At 46.9% G+C, this 15,575-nt stretch overlaps 3 protein-coding genes and 2 non-coding genes across 7 annotated transcripts in view; 3 read left to right on the forward strand and 2 right to left on the reverse strand.

Moving 5' to 3' along the window:
* Positions 1-283: 283 nt before the first annotated feature.
* On the reverse strand, positions 284-6,694 carry cep63 (centrosomal protein 63). Of its 2 annotated transcripts, none has more exons than XM_047336933.1 (14): positions 6,308-6,694; positions 6,032-6,209; positions 5,661-5,756; positions 5,383-5,499; positions 5,154-5,267; positions 4,861-5,034; positions 4,101-4,246; positions 3,767-3,910; positions 3,537-3,639; positions 3,250-3,447; positions 2,326-2,400; positions 1,976-2,175; positions 1,565-1,895; positions 284-1,477 (listed from the first exon to the last, which is right to left on the reverse strand). In XM_047336933.1, exons 1-14 carry the CDS (start codon positions 6,346-6,348, stop codon positions 1,277-1,279), a joined length of 2,118 nt encoding a protein of 705 aa, XP_047192889.1. In that variant the 5' UTR covers positions 6,349-6,694; the 3' UTR covers positions 284-1,276. The 2 variants fall into 2 exon arrangements, with proteins under 2 accessions (XP_047192889.1, XP_047192888.1); XM_047336932.1 differs by having other exon boundaries at positions 1,976-2,172; positions 2,314-2,400; positions 6,308-6,693.
* Positions 6,695-7,038: 344 nt separating this feature from the next.
* On the forward strand, positions 7,039-7,110 carry trnap-cgg. The gene has a single exon. It is a non-coding gene; the product is annotated as a tRNA-Pro (tRNA).
* Positions 7,111-7,444: 334 nt separating this feature from the next.
* On the forward strand, positions 7,445-7,516 carry trnap-ugg. Its single transcript has one exon. It is a non-coding gene; the product is annotated as a tRNA-Pro (tRNA).
* A 300-nt stretch (positions 7,517-7,816) lies between these two features.
* On the forward strand, positions 7,817-10,354 carry im:7152348 (uncharacterized protein LOC559250 homolog). Its single transcript, XM_035647752.2, has 4 exons — positions 7,817-7,995; positions 8,400-8,921; positions 9,385-9,489; positions 9,608-10,354. Exons 2-4 carry the CDS (start codon positions 8,557-8,559, stop codon positions 9,651-9,653), a joined length of 516 nt encoding a protein of 171 aa, XP_035503645.1. The 5' UTR covers positions 7,817-7,995; positions 8,400-8,556; the 3' UTR covers positions 9,654-10,354.
* Positions 10,355-11,940: 1,586 nt separating this feature from the next.
* rab6ba (RAB6B, member RAS oncogene family a) overlaps positions 11,941-15,575 on the reverse strand; it is a 41,568-nt gene continuing 37,933 nt past the window's right edge. For both annotated transcript variants that reach the window (XM_035647750.2, XM_035647751.2), the window contains exon 8: positions 11,941-14,468. In XM_035647750.2, the coding sequence (XP_035503643.1) occupies positions 14,404-14,468 (65 nt within the window). In that variant the 3' untranslated portion in view covers positions 11,941-14,403. The remainder of the gene's footprint in view (positions 14,469-15,575) is intronic.

Consider the following 15,575-nt stretch of genomic DNA (forward strand, 5'->3'; position numbering starts at 1 on the left):
TCCCAGGATTTGCATCAGCCTCACTCCACCTCCCTTTTACGAGGCCCCTTCAAGGAATCTCCACATATAAAACCCCTTTTCACCTCCCTCCGCAGAGAGCCAGAGGAACGCCTGGCCTGCCAAATTCCTCAGAGCTGTTTGCTGGGCCTTACAGTGCTCGCAGCACAGGCTACCAAATACCTAAGTGAGAAGTCACCGCACTCTGAGACGGCCGAACATTACTCCTGTGCTGTTATTGTAATAGTATAAGGGCAGAAATGAAAAACACATATTTCCAGAGGACTGTTTTTTTCCCCCACTTTATTTTCATTCCATCAGTGTGTCGTTCATTAGGAAAGCAATAAAATGTAATCATTCCCCCCGAGGCCCTTTTCGGTGTTTGTGAGGTTCAGCGCCCCACATGGTTGATATTAACATTCCATACAGTGTCTAGTGATGAGGACAAAGCGGGCCCCGGGGGAGGGCTCATGACAGCATTGGCATGGTGCGCACATTCCTGCGTTAGACTTGCTGCAGGGCCTCTGGGTGCTGCTGGTGGTGGTGATGAGTTAACAAGAAAACAAGGAGAGCTGCAGTAGAGGCTGCCAGCTTCTCCCTCCCTCTGGACAGACATGTACATATGTGGTATTTCACCAGTTATGACAGACGTGCAGGGAGGACGGACGCGGCCGCATTCTTTTCTCCAGTTGCGAATGCAAAGGGCACGTGAACGCTGCATTTTAGACACCTTGAAAAATTGGAGTATGCAGCCGCCTACGAAGGAAAACGTGCAAGGGAACGCTGCTTAATGTCAGGCCAGGCGAGGTCTCAGCCTGAGTCGAGACAACTTTTAACCATGGGCCGATACTACAAGCTGTAATGAAATGCAGGGTAACATAAAACGTTGGAGAGCTCGCTCGTCTTTAGTGTGTTCGCAGATACAGTACTGCAGGTGTGTTCCCAACACAACTGCCAAACGATTTGGATCAATTCTTATGAAAATCGGAAACCATTGTCGACCATCATGAGCTGATTCTAATTCTCATTTCCTTCTTTGTTCCTCATTCTACCTTTTTTTCCCACATTTCACACCAGATTACAAGCTGACCAGAGCTGAAACAGTTATTCCAGGTGTATTTCGATATGTATGTATATGTATTTCGTGTGGCTGTGGCTTGATGGCACTGTTTGTGATCCAGAATCTTTGTGCTTCTCGATGGGGAACAGATGTCTTTAAAGTTTTACAGGACATCCCACAAATCGTCATCGAGGACGACTGTAATTCCACCTGACTCAATCACTGACCATTCTGTACAGACGGCTGCGGGGACCCGGGCCCTGAGCAGGCGGGTAGGTACTTGGAGACCGTCCTGACGTTGTCCTCTCTCATGTCCCTGATGTGCGTGTCCAGCCTCTGGAACAGCTCCTTGGTCAGCGACATCTCCTCCTCCAGGAAACGAGTGACCATTCCATTCGCAGGTGACACTGACAAAGGCTCCTGGGAAACAGGAAAAACACACAACTGTAGGAAACTTTGCTGTAACAGTCACTGTGGACAAGGAGGCTTATTGGTGTTTAGTCTCACCAGTGGAGAGGTGGAGTGAAGGGTTGGGGCTCTGGACACAGGATTCAACGAGTTGTCAGAGCTGGAGTTTTCTCCTTCGGCAGCAGATTCATTCGAAATTAAGGTCGCCCCCGAGTTTCTCCTGGTGAGTCTTTTGCTTTCAGAGGAGGAAGAGGACGTTGATGACGGAGGCCTGCTGTCCTGGGCCTGGTCTGTGGGCGACTGTGACAGGGTGTGCAGCTCCTTAAAGAGCCTCCGGATCTCTCCTTCATAGCGAGTAGGGTTCTCCTGTAGCTTAGCTTTTGAGGGCTGCACCTCCTCCCGGTGTTTGCGACGTCTGGCATCTTCATCCCTAAGGATAAAACAAGCAGGTGCATCAGGATTCAGCTCCTTGAGCCGTTGTGCTTGTGTGTCTTGGCATATGCTGCCTACCTGTCCTGAGCCGGCGGCGTTTGGTCGACTACGGCGCAGCTGAGCAGGGCGTGTTCACATGTATCCGGGCTGGACACCCCGACTTGGTCGCGCATCTCACAGAGTGCCTGCCTTAGCTGTTGATTCTCTTGTTCCAAGCTGTTGAGGGTGGACGTGTGACTCTCCCTCAAGGGTGCAAGTGAGGAGCCCCCACCACTCTGAGGAAAGAGAGGTGATTCAGGGAGTCAAAAGCAAAGAGAGAGAGATGAGTCAAATTAAGAAAACAATCCTGTCTGCTGCTGTCTGTCTATTGAAAACCATGCAAGGACTATAAAACAAGCAAGTCAGAGCAGACAGACCTTGGGTAGCTGGGACTCCAGTCTATGCAGCAGACCCTTCAGATGACGGTTCTCAGTTTGCTTAGTCTCCAGCTGCGCCCGAGTCATCTGACAACATCAGAAACGATAAAGGCGTGATGTATTTTAGCGACGACCTGAGCAGATGATAGGCTGCAGTGTGATACAGGTTTCTATCACCCGTCATGAAGCTTTTCTCAGGAATTAGAGCTTCAGCTTGCACGAGAGTCTCTCCTCTAAAATGTTTTTTTTCCAGGATTAACTGCAGCTTCCATCAGTGTGACGTGGAAACGTAAAGCCTCCAGGTCACATATACTGAGACTTTACAGTGAACTAGGAGTAGCAGATAAAGTGAAAATACGATTTCATAATAAATAAATAGAACGTTTAAAACATATGAATCCGTGTTTTCTTACGGAATAACATACCACATTTTAAATGTACATAAAGCAGGTGTAGTGTGAGTCTATGTCTCTGGTTTGCTGAACACATGATGAATCGTGGAGTCACTTTAAAGTTGCTCTTAAAAGTGACTGTGTCACTCGTCTGTAAGTTGGAGGTAGTCGCTCAGACTAACTGACTGATGAATTATTCTGTGCGCAATATGAGTTTTAATACCCATCAGTGATGCAGACTGCAAGAGACCAGAGGACACTTTCATTCATGTCATTAGTCTCAAACTCAATTCTCCCGTGTGCACAAAGTGATGAATAACATCAATTATTAAATACAATTAATATTTATGTCCAAATAGTTCTATTACAAAGGGTCACATCATGTGATTTCTGGGTGTGATAGGAACCTAAAATATCTTTATAAACCTATTAGAACAAACAGTTTGACTAAAACCGAATGTTGGAATTACATTCCTTCATTTTGGCAATTTACATGAAACAGATTATAAACATTACACAGTGCTACGTGTGTCTGTTTGCTCACTTTGAGCTCGGCTGCCTTCCGCTCTGCTCGCTCCAGCTCGTCGCAAAGCTGCTGCTTGATGGCGGACGACGAGCCGCTCAGTGAGGCGATGGCGAGGTCGCGCTGGTGCAGCTCGCCAGTGAGCTGCGACACCTCCTTCCTCATTCCCTCCACTTCCCCACCGTGAGTCTGCTTGGCCCTCTGGAGCTCTTCTCTGAGCTGTAGAGGTAAACCCAGAGAGTTGAGCAGTGCGTTTCTTCATTTCAAAAATGCCGATGTCAAAGGGGTGAGAGACGTTTTTTTCTCACCTTGTTCATTTCAGCAACAGAAGAGTCATATTCTGCCTTCATGCTTCTCAGATCTTGTTCCATCTTCGAGTGGTCGGCCCTCGGTCGGTTCACCTTATCCAGTCTGAGCAAATAAAACCAGAACATGAAATTAGGATTTGGAAAATTAAAACACACACAGAATGCCAAGCGTATGTGTCCAAAATAATAATAGCAATAACAACGTGGGCGCATAAACACCCAGCATTCACCTCTCTTTGAGACGGGCCAGTTCAGCCTTGAGATGAACCTCACAAGCTTGGGCGCAGTGAAGCTCGGTTGCCGTCCTCTCCAGATCTTGTCTGAGGGTTTCCACGCCAGCACAGCCCCGGGCGGTGACACAGTCCTCCAGAGAGCTGCATACAAGAACATCCAGGAAATACTTGACAGGACAACTTCATTTCACCTGTTTCTACCTTTCTTTAGAACGACTCAACAGTGCATCCTCCCCACAGTAACGGTGCACGTCGCCCTCTAGTGTCATTTTGCTGTACTACATCCTGACAGACTGAACACACATTGACGACGGACAAGAGATTCACCCACCGGATGACTTGATCTTTCGCTCGCAGCAGTTGGTTGAGTCTGGCAGCTTCATTGCGAAGCCTTTGCCACTCAGAACTGGTTCTTCGCTCGAATGAGTCCTGAGGGTCCAGCCTTGCGTGAAGGTCCTCCCCTTCCTCGGAAAATACCTGCGGAACATCCGAGAACCATCACCGGGTAAATATTATATCTCTACCTTATTGTTATTGCGTTTAATGGAAATTGAATTTGTATAGAGACTTATGAAAAGCCCCATTTTTTTCCTGTTGATCATTCAATTAACCAATAAATAAGAGCTGCAACTGTGAGCTAATTAATCGATTCGCTCACTGACAATTAATGGGCAGTTATTATGACAATTCCTTGTCCAAACTTTGTTCCAACTTTTCAAATTTGAAGATTTGGTGTTTTTCTTTTGCTAATGTGAAAGTTAACTGAATATTTTTATATGAATATTTGTCAGCTGGTCAAGACATAACTTTGGGGTTTTAGAAACTATGATTGTATTTTATTTTTCTTTTCTCCCCCATCACTATTTTATAATATTATATTTTCCATATATTATATATAAACTATATTTTATGACTCAAATGATTCATTGATAATGATTATAGTAGCTTACTTGTTTCAGCTCTATAATAATAAATAATATAGTACAGAACATTCTGCAAAAAGTTGCCCAATCTGGCTGATTTGCCTTGGACCAAGAGAAACTGATGCATTGCATGCATTCGGAAATGCATGTTCCTGTCATTATGCTTACCTGGAGCTCTCTCTGGTTCCATCCCAGCCGCGTCTCAAGAGGTCTGAGTCGCTCCAGCTCCAGCTCCTGAGCATGCAGGCTGTCCTGAGCCCTCTCCAGCTGAGTACGCAGACTCTGCACCTCCACACAGCACTCCCTGTGCTCTCTCTCCATCTGCCTCAACGCCAGCTGGGACTGGAAAATCAAATGACATAAAATATGTGTGAATAAAATGACCAGACTCCACTTGGCATCAGCATTAAACTCTGTCTGACTTGACATCATATGCTATAGTTCATGTTCTTTGCTTTTACTTTCACATGTGCGAGCTCATCGCTGAGGCTCCTCTTCTGGGCCTCCAGTGCCGTCAGCTGTTTATGGTACTGGGCGCGTTGCAGCTCCCACTCCGCAGAGCGCTGACGATATTCCTGCAGGGAGAGGCAGGGATAATTATGCTCCAACTGTGATATGGTAGTAAAGGAATATTTGTAGATGACTAAGATAACTTCAAGAAAAAATGGAAAGGAAACTAGACTGCTGTACCTCAACTTGTTCATGCAGCTGGGTCTCCTCTGACAGCTCCTTCTCTTTGGCTCCTCCTCTGTTCCCCTTCAGCTGTTTGCGCTGGAGTTTGTGGTAACTTCTCTTCAATTTATCTAACTGCGAGTAACGGGGATTCTCAACATTAGGCATTTGCTCCGAGGAAAAGTATAATAATCAAATACATACAAACAGAACGGTTTCACCAAAGAGAAACCGCGGGTCTGAAAATGTGCAGACTGGCATTTGACAGACTGACTGACTGTTAATGGTTGTCTCACCTCTTCACGGACCTTCTGCAGCTGTTGTTCGTACTTGGCAACTGAGTCTTGTCGATCAGTCTGGACACCTTCGAGCTGCCTGCGGAGCAGTCCCATCTGTGATCAGGGTGAAGATGGTGGTGGCATTGTAAAAAAAATTTAAATATGTATAAAATGTTAATATAATAACATCATTTAGGAACAGTGTAAATTCTGAATGGCACAACTACAGACAATGTCATTCCTCTCAATTCAGAACAGGAGTATACGCGTAGGGAGTTACAGATCGGTCATCAGCATGGCAAAAAGGCCACACTAAATGCACCAGAGGGGCACCCGTTGCATCAATGTACGCTACATTATAGAACTGTAGTTGGCTTCTTCCACTTCACCTCCAGGTCCCGCCGCTCAATGAGGCTCCTGCAGGTCAGCAGCTCCTCTTCTCCACTTCTCAGCCTGAGCTTCATGGCCTGGACCTCAGCCTCCCAGCCGCTCTTCTGATGGTTGATCATTATGTCGATCTGCCTCATAAGCTCCTGGAGCTCCGGCTCGCACGACGACAGGACAGAGCTGGAGCGCACATGCAAAGTATCAAAACAAGGAAACAGAGACTGTGATCAGCTCAAGTTAGTGAGCTGGTCACTGTCTGCAACTGCAGTCTGTGTTACCTTAGGTCTGGACTCTGCAAGGATCTCAGATTGGCCTCCATCTGGTCGAGAGTGGTAGTAAAGTTTTGTAATCAACCCCCGCGCCGTGTGTTGTCTCTGTGGACACTTTGATTTCGCCTGAAACTAGCTAACAGCTAAGCTGACTAACCTAGCAAAACGTGAGACAACACGCACGCTACTAGCCGACCACCACCACACCGAGCTGTGGTTATAAAGCTAATGTTAAGCGTAGCTGGCAAAGTGAATTGAGTGTCTACAGTGGTTCGCAAACGCTAGAAGCTCAAATTCACCTCGCTCCCGTGCGTCGAAAACTTTTGTTTACATCGTTACAACCGCACCACTTCACGAGACTTCCTGACGTGTGGGCGGTAACTCCACCTCCAATCTGTGACGTCAGCACGTCGTACGTGACTCCCGGGGCACAGATACGGATGGCGTCTTTTGACTGCGCGCTGTGATGCAGGTATTGCATCTCATTGGAAACAGCTCTTGTTCTCTAACCGATTTAGAATATTAGCCCAAGAGCTGTCTGCGTCTTACGGATACAGAATGCCGCGGTGGCGACTACGCACGCTCTAATGAACCTTGTCTCTGCATCCTTCATTTCCGCAGTATGAGGCCGAGGCAACAGATAATCATCTTTGCACACGCCAAAACGAAGCGCCTCGTTGCAAGTCAATCGTAGTCATGTTTGACATACATTAGTGTATGTGGCTTGCAATCGAACACGTGGCTCGTTGGTCTAGGGGTATGATTCTCGCTTCGGGTGCGAGAGGTCCCGGGTTCAAATCCCGGACGAGCCCATCTTTTTTCTTTTTTCGGGTCCTGGTAAATGTAGTTGTAGGTTGTAGCCGCTTGCTGTGTGAGACGTTAACGACAAAAAAACAAAAACTCGTATGCAGCATTGATATGATCTCTTTGTTGGCCGCCGAGCTTTGAGGCTAGCGTCAACTAGCATATGTAGCTGCAGTCTGCGCAGATGCGCTACAGACATACTTGATGGATGTCACTGGTTTGAAGTGGAGCAATAATCTTCGAAGCACACCGCGTGGAGTAAAAATCCGAGACAAAAAGCACACAGACATAAAAGAACACACGCTTCTGTTTATTATATCGACAGATGACACAATGCAGCATGGCTCGTTGGTCTAGGGGTATGATTCTCGCTTTGGGTGCGAGAGGTCCCGGGTTCAAATCCCGGACGAGCCCTCCGTTTTTCTTAGCGATTTCGTTTGTCCACATGCTTAATTTAATTATAATTCATCAACATGTTATAATAACAGATTTACATTTTGAATAAAAAAGGCATTGGGTTCGTTATAATTGTTTGTCTACGCACCCCCCCTTCCTTCAGCTTCCCCTTTTTCCACCTGCCACTCATCAAACGGTGAACAAAGAGCGACCCCCCCCCCCCCCCCCCCGCAGCAGATCTGCTTCCCCAGCTGTTGTGTCATGGGGGTTAGAGAGAAAGAGACAGACAGACAGACAGACAGAGAGAGAGAGAGAGAGAGAGAGAGAGAGAGAGAGAGAGAGAGAGAGAGAGAGTTTCTGTCCCGCCCCCGGACTACACCTCGGACACTCCCAGCAGGCGACAGACGGGCCGGGGGCTGGTACAGTCTGAAGGAAGGGAGAGCTCTTTAATACAGATCTGAACGAGCATCGTCCCTGTCACGGAATACATTCAAACTGTAAGTACACTTAGACTCGGTGAAAACTCTCTCCATTTCTTCAGCTGTGTGTATTGGACGAGAGAGCATGCTTTATCTTTTATTAGATTTGTGACACTAATAATGGTTATTCAAGGGGACTCATTTCTTTATTTTGAAGTGTTTTTCTGACTTGACAGAACAGTTTGTACTAAAATCAAAGTTAAATCTCGCCCTTAATTCTCAATGAAAATATAACTTAAGCCTTAATTTTGTAGGAAAAAAAAAACTGCAGGGATATTGATTTATTTCTAATTCAACATACATAAATAAAATGTATTTCATAATGATCATGTCCTACAAATATTGCTGGCGTGAAAATGCTTACAGTTTGTTTCTAACAGCACGCGTAGTCGTAATTTCCTCTTCACAACTGTGTTGAACAGAGAGGAGCGCAGAGCGTGAACCCGGCGCGACCATCTTCTTCGGAACAAGCCCTCAACACCACAGCGTCCATCTCTGTAAAAGTGGAAGTCCCCGCCGGACGTTTCATTCCGTCAAGTCGACTCTCTGCATCCTGCGCCCCAGTGCTGCGGCTCCGCCATGGTTCTGTGCGAGGACGGAGAGTGCAGCGTCTGCCTCCTGCCCTTCTCGCGGATGGACAGGGTCCCCCGGGTGCTCCACTGCCGGCATACCTTCTGCGAGCCGTGCCTGGGGACGATGTCTCAGGCCAGGGGCGGGCTGCTGACCGTGGGCTGCCCTCTGTGCCGCCGCGTGACCTGCATAGGCCGCGGCCTCAGCCTGCAGGAGGCCCTGTGGGTCAACAGCAAGCTGTGGGAGCAGATACCGGAGGACGTGGACGAGGATGAGGAGGAGGAGGAGGAGGAGGAGGAGGACGTCCAGTTGAAGCGGGAAGCTGAGGGAGAGAGGATAGAGGCTAAACAACAACCCTCGTTACAGGCGGAATGGTGGGTATGAGAGTGTAAACACACACACACACAGGCACATTATCATCAGGCAGATCTGACACACTTTCTCAGTCTGAGTGACTGTTTAGTACATGAGCAGAGACACGCAGTATAAACAGACAACTTTAAAAAAAAAATTGACCTTTGACCCCTTGTTATTTGTTTTCCTATCATTCCTATCATTTCCTTATTATCTTAGCTAAGTAACTTCACTGTCAAAGAGTTACACCGTCGTGGTAAATGTGACAACGTGTTAACAGTATATCTTGAAAAATCAGTGTTGAATTTGAAGAATTTTCTACCTGATTCCCCCCAAACAAAGGGAATTCCGGCCATACCGGGCCGTTTCGCACGCCCACGCCAAATCGGCACACCCCTCCACAAAGCTTTCTCGTTAGCACCTCGGCCCCGGCGGTGCCGCGCTGTGTTTGACGGAGAAAAACCACTTGCTTTCCAATTCCAGCGTTTCCTCGAGCTCGGCGAGAGCGAGGCTGAAGCTACCCGCTTTCTTCAGAAAGTTCAGTCTGACCAAGCAGCACCGGGAGAGGATCGTGCCCGGCAGCAACGTGTAAGTCCTGATTTGTATTAAATGAATAGTAAATTGTTGCAATAGCAGAGCAATTTCTGTTCAAACGCGGGCTGATCGTTTTACTGTTTCTCTCTCTTTTTTTCTTTTTCTTTTGAAGGGAAATGAAATCCTGGCGCAGGCTGCCCACTGAAGGGACTCGATGAAAAAGAAGAGATGTGCTAGGCGCCTCTCGAAGACCTGACTCAACCTCGTCCGTGGAGGGAAAAGTTGTGGCCGTTGAGACTGAGGATCCATTTGTGCTCCTGTCAAGAAGACATTGTTGTGTCCTCGGCCGAAGGTTCCCCCCGTCCCAACATTAGTTATTCCCGGCTTAATTCTCCCAGCTGTTGCTGTGGGATTTGGTTCAGCTGTCCCAGTGGGGCTCACCCCCCCCAAGACCCCCGTCATAACAGATGGTCTCCTGAGGACGCTCCCTTTTCTTTTTTCTTTTTTCCACAGCCACTGCAGAACGTAACTTATTGTTTCCTTTATTTATGCTAGAAAGTAGACAAAAGTATTTAATAAAACCGTATTTTTGAAAGAATGGTTTTATCAGCGTTCTTGATTACTAATTAACGCAGATGGAACCACGTGGCCTTGGCAGGCGACCGCCATGCGAGAGGGATCACGAGCTCACAGCAGAGACGCGTCGCACTTTCCACTTGTCCCTTATGACACACGTCACGAATTGAAGTGACTTCAAAAACGAGTGACGCCACTGGGAGATGAGAGAACAGCATAACGCCACTGTTACTTTTGTGGGCCCGATTCGCAACAGAAACGCGCCACAAAAGACTCGTTCGAGCACGAAAGGGGATTATCAGCCCCATTCATCGCGCATCTGGCACGGTTTCCACGTTAGAATACCGGATCATCACTTTTATATGGAACCGGCCCTTTAATCGCATGCGGTGCCTTATGTGAAAAAGAGGGTGTGTGTGTGTGTGTGTGTGTGTGTGTGTGTGTGTACATGTGTGCTGAGCAGAATTAAACCTCGGTGCAAGGTCACTGTTAAGTCTTCATTGTGTTCGGCGCCTCAGTCATATTAAGGTCATCGCTGTTCGCCCGTGGCAGGAGCCAGAAATCCGTTAGTCGTCGCGCCGGTTTGGCGGAAAACCAGTCGCAGCAGGCTGCTGCCACTGTACGCCCGTGAAACACACACACAGTCCTTTCAGCACCATCCAACCCTAACCCCTCACCCCGAGGGACCGGTTTCGGTTTCGCAACGTATATTTACTGCATGGGATCCCAATGTGGTCCTGCCGGTGGCGATCACCGGGATTAGGGCGGAGCGGGACGGGAAACGACTCCCAGTGAAGAGGCAGCGATCAGATCATTTACTCAAGTACGGGATGGAGAGCGACTCAACGCACGAGGGTAAAACACTGAGGAGTTCCCCTCTGAAATGCAGAAGAGCAGAAGACTCAAATAGGAATACGCTTATCTGGTACAGGTGTCTCAACACTGTACTTAAAGGTACTAGAGTAAATGTACTCAAGTACAGCAGGCTGCTCTCATGGGTCTGACTAATGAGGCGGTTATTAGACTGAGGAGCCGCAGACATGTTTTGTGGCAGGAAAGGATTTCAGGCGAGGAGTCGTTCCAAAACAATGGCGCAAGACAGTGCCACTGCCCACGACAAGCAGCACTAGTACATTCCTTTTACAGTATGTGCAATACTCTGATTGAGTGTCTGGAAGGAAACACACATACCTGAAGTATCGGTGGTTGTTTTTGTATTTCTTTTTTTTGCAAAACAGGAAGTCTGGGACTAAAAGTGTAACAGACTAGATCACCTTTGACTCAGACGCCCCCCCCCCCCCCCCCCCCCCCCCCGTCCAAAACACTGCGCTTTAGAAGGAACAGTTCAAACAGTTTGGAGAATGTGGTTTCCTTTCTTTTTGTTGTTGTTGTTGTTGTTGCCAAGAGCCAGATTGACAAGATGGGTATCATCACTCTGGTGTCTGTGGCCACGACCAGTTTCCAGGTAACCAGCAAAGATCCCTTGTGTCCCAAGATTTGGTTTCGATTCTTCAAAGATTTCAATTGTCATTTTTGCTTTTGCACTGCGTGTACTCCGATCTTCACGTTCGAACGCACTTATTGTAAGTCGCTTTGCACAAAAAAAGCATCTGTTACATGAATGTGTGTGTAATGTGACATGATGCAATGTGGGTTAATCCATCTTCGGCCGGTACAGCAGGTAACCGTCATCGACAGAAACTGAGGGATGTTTGATGTCGTGTGAAAACCAGAAGGCCGTTTCGTGCCACGACACGTTCAAGTGCGCGCTCAGTGGCTGTTCATTATTAGCAACCTCCGCAATCATCAGACTGCATATTACTTCAACATGTAATTACCAGTGTCTATTTTTTATTTTTTTTTAACTGTTTCGGGCACCTCGGACGGGTAAGAAGAGTGTAAAAGAAGAAAGCGGCAGCAAGTCGGCAGGACGTTTGGTAATAAGACATCTTTATTAATCGTTTTTTTGGAGAGACATGCTGGATCTCTGTACAGTGTGAATGGAGCGTCAGCTCTGGACCGACCAGGTCTGCTGCGCAGAGCTGTGACAGAACATACACACCCTCAGGGAATGGCCATGGCCTCCACCGCCCCCCCACCACAACACAACACACAAAAAGACATATGTTGCACCACTTGGTCCACTTTTTTTTTCTTCGAGGGGAATGTTTCAAATGGGCCGTTGGGGAAAACAAAGGTGGGCTCTACTCTCCTGCGTAAGGGTAGATACAGAGAGGGGAGGGGGTTTCTACAGCCACTGATCAGTCACTTTTGTCCACACTTAAAAATAAATACCCATCGAGTCCTTTCTCCAAGAAAAGGTGCTCTCGTCACTCGGCTGCGGGGTCAGTAATGAGAGCGGTGCGTTCCTGTCTTCATCAAATAAATAGGCCGCAGCGCGGAGGGTTCATCCCCATTGGACATGTTCTTTTTTTCTTCTTTATTCACTTTGTGGGATTCAACTTGAAACGCAACCTCACGTTTTTCATTCCCATCACGACCAGTGTGTTCCAGGTCAAGATCCCCTGTCGTATCTGATCCAACTCCGTCTCGTATCACTATTGTTGTTATTATTTGGCTCATTATGTGAGTTAGAAAGGTTCACTACTTTGTCACAAGAGTGTGTCCCCGCCCCTTTTCTTTTTTGAACATGTGCGAACAATTCATAACTGTTTTTACTCTACTCTAACATACAGTACCTCAGAAGATTATTTTTTTTTTTTTTAACTTACATCGTCAATCTAATTCTAAAACGTGTTCTTCAAAAGTGCAGTAAGATCTCACGTGAAAGAGGAAGTCGAATCAAAGTAGTGTCCTCAACACTGGGCTGACTTCACCACCAGTGCGTTATTATGATACAGTACCAGGCACTGGTAAAAAACAAAAAGAAAGAAAGAAGAAGAAAAACAGAAGAAGACAACATCGCATGACGCCAACATCAGCAGTCACGTGAAACAGAAGCAGCAAAAGGAAAACCTCGTCTCGGTGGGGGACGTGTTTGTGTGACAGTTTCTACGACGATCAGACGCGAAGTGACTGTACATTTGTTATGAAGCTTTTCACAACTCCACATTCACCTGAAGGGCCTACATGTGCAAAAATTAGTCTTTTGACAGGAATGAAACTGGTGCACGATGTTGAAGGTCCGATCACAGAACCTGCATTGAAGCTTTACAGAACTTCTGTCTTTGCGTTCCTGTGGGACACAAGACAGCGGCTCTGATTCTCCGCTGCTCGCTGACACGTGCCCACTATCACAACCACTACTACCTAGATATCACGCGACGGTTTTGAGTGGGGGGAGTGGACAAATGGTGACCTACTGTGCGTACTGTACATGGTGCCGCAATGTGGCGAGAATGACACGACTCGGCAGTGGCCCTCTATGAATCTGCATTCTAATGTAGCCTGTACAGAAAGCACACACACGCACACACACACACACGCGCGCACACACACACACACACACACACACACACACGACAACGAAGAAGTCAAGTATACAAATCGAAGTTCATCGACAAAAAGACAGTCAGAGTGCATTAAGTCACCGGCGTGATGTTACAATTGACATATTCAAACGTGTGCACACTGGTAAGACAGTACATGTACCTATGCTCAAAAACTAGGCATGCATTAGATACTCGGGACGTCGCTGCTCATTTTGTCCCGTTGGCGCTTCATCGATTATGGATCACACTGGGGTTATGGGCGCTGTGACCGGGCCACCACACTGCAAAAGGCTGGGTTCAGGCGGAGGATTCAAAACGGGTTATGTTTAGGTAATAAGTGTGGGCATTAAGTCGAGAATGGCTATGTAAAGGGGGTTTAGGTAGCAGTTTAATGAGGTTAACATTTGGGCAACGTGGTGAGGAGGACCTCCATCCTTGCCTATAACAACAGTGACATCCATAAGGATACGTCTGAAAGCGCCTGTTCTGTCCGGATCTCAAGTTCAGAAGCTGTGTTGTTTGCATCTTCCAAAAAAACAACAACAACAACAACAACAACAACAACAACGAATACAACGTCTCCAGAGAGATTTCCCTGAATATAAAAAAATACAAAATCAAGAAAGTGGGGAAACTTGCGTTTCTACTTAAAAAAAAAAAATTTGTGTTTACACATAATATGCAACTTCTTTCCTTCCCGCCCCCCCACCCCCACCCCTGCAAGTTGAAAGACTGTTTGGGCAGTTCCATCAACACAGTAGCCAACACCACTTTAGAAACCAAATTCACATATTGCTTGTTCCAACCCGTGACCAGTTGTCGGGCGAGGAGGCCAAGATTCTCGACGTGCAAAGTCAACTGCAGGCTAAACCAAAGGAAGCGACACAACAAGCATGTGGTGCAAAATGACGGTTGTTTTTGTGTTTTTGCCGGGACAGTATTAGCAGGAGCAGCCTCCCTCGCTTGCCTGGGGCTCCTGCGGCTTGTCCAGCTTGATGTCGATCACTGTAAAACGTTGAGGAATGTCACTCACATGGATGCATCGGTTAGTTTGTCGGTTAGTTGTTTTTTTTAAAGACACAAAGGCTAGAGTTCTCCAATAAGTTGTGTTCACCGAGACACATTTATTTACAACAAGAGCCTGTAATGCCACTTTACCAACACTAGATGGTGCTACATCCTATGTCTCAGACGTCTCAGCTGGGTTTTTTCAAATGTGAGTCAACGATAAAAGTGCTGTATCATTTCCCAGAGAGATTCAATTAAACATATTACTCCTAATAAATCAATTTCTAACCAGTGTTTTTTGGACACGGGAGAGTTGTTTGCTAAATATGACGTAAATATGAGTAAATATCCCAAAAAAAAAAAAATCCTCCTCTGACAACATTTTGTACAAAGGACTCAGCTCAACAGGAAATCTGCTCCTCCATTGTTAGTGTGGTAATAAACTGAGAATTGGATGTTGGCTGCAGTCGCTGGCACCGCTGTGCATGTGAAAGGAAGAGGACGTACAAAAACTGTGGCCTACATATTGTAATGCTGAGTTAGTCTGGAAACCGCCCCTCCTACAGTGGGACGCCGGCCGGTGCTCACTCTTGAATGCAGCAGTCGACGTGCGTTTCCACATTTCATGTCAACATGTCACCGCGTCATGGCTTCATATGAAGTAAATTGTAACATCTACTCGATCCCATCTGGAGTCTGGAGTCTTTAACTCAGCAGCCAGCATTAACAAACCAAACGAGCCGCTGCAGCCCTGATGTTTCCTCTGATACCTGTCTGTGTGTGTGTGTGTGTGTGTGTGTGTGTGTGTGTGTGTGTGTGCTACAGCATCTCCCCAACAATAAATAGACTCCCAATACTGTGTCACCAATGGAAAACCACATTTCTGTCATATTTTAGGGGTATAATAACACTATTAAGGGCCTGTAACTGCCGTTAATCAATAGGTTGGTGGATTTGAGCTGCATTAAGCATCGTCCTGTCAATCATAGTTATTTGTCAGAGACGGCATGTCAGGTCATGCGCAACCTGAGAACACAGGGCTTCAGGGCTTTTTGATTCTAATGGGCCACAATATAGGGAGAAAACCTGCTCTGTTGCGTGTCC

The sequence above is a fragment of the Scophthalmus maximus genome, chromosome 13, assembly GCF_022379125.1.
Source record: "Scophthalmus maximus strain ysfricsl-2021 chromosome 13, ASM2237912v1, whole genome shotgun sequence".
In the NCBI taxonomy this organism is placed as follows: Eukaryota; Metazoa; Chordata; class Actinopteri; order Pleuronectiformes; family Scophthalmidae; genus Scophthalmus; species Scophthalmus maximus.

Bases quoted from the DNA above. Each gene is read 5' to 3' on its own strand.
- cep63 (XM_047336932.1), bottom strand. From the start codon at position 6,348: ATGGAGGCCAATCTGAGATCCTTGCAGAGTCCAGACCTAAG. The intron at 5,757-6,031 runs GTGAAGTGGAAG...CCCTGATCACAG, and splicing joins TTGAGCGGCGGGACCTGGAG to ATGGGACTGCTCCGCAGGCA. The intron at 2,401-3,249 runs GTGAGCAAACAG...TGATGTTGTCAG, and splicing joins GGAAGGCAGCCGAGCTCAAA to ATGACTCGGGCGCAGCTGGA.
- im:7152348 (XM_035647752.2), top strand. From the start codon at position 8,557: ATGGTTCTGTGCGAGGACGGAGAGTGCAGCGTCTGCCTCCTGCCCTTC. The intron at 8,922-9,384 runs GTGGGTATGAGA...TTCCAATTCCAG, and splicing joins CCCTCGTTACAGGCGGAATG to CGTTTCCTCGAGCTCGGCGA. The intron at 9,490-9,607 runs GTAAGTCCTGAT...TTTCTTTTGAAG, and splicing joins ATCGTGCCCGGCAGCAACGT to GGAAATGAAATCCTGGCGCA.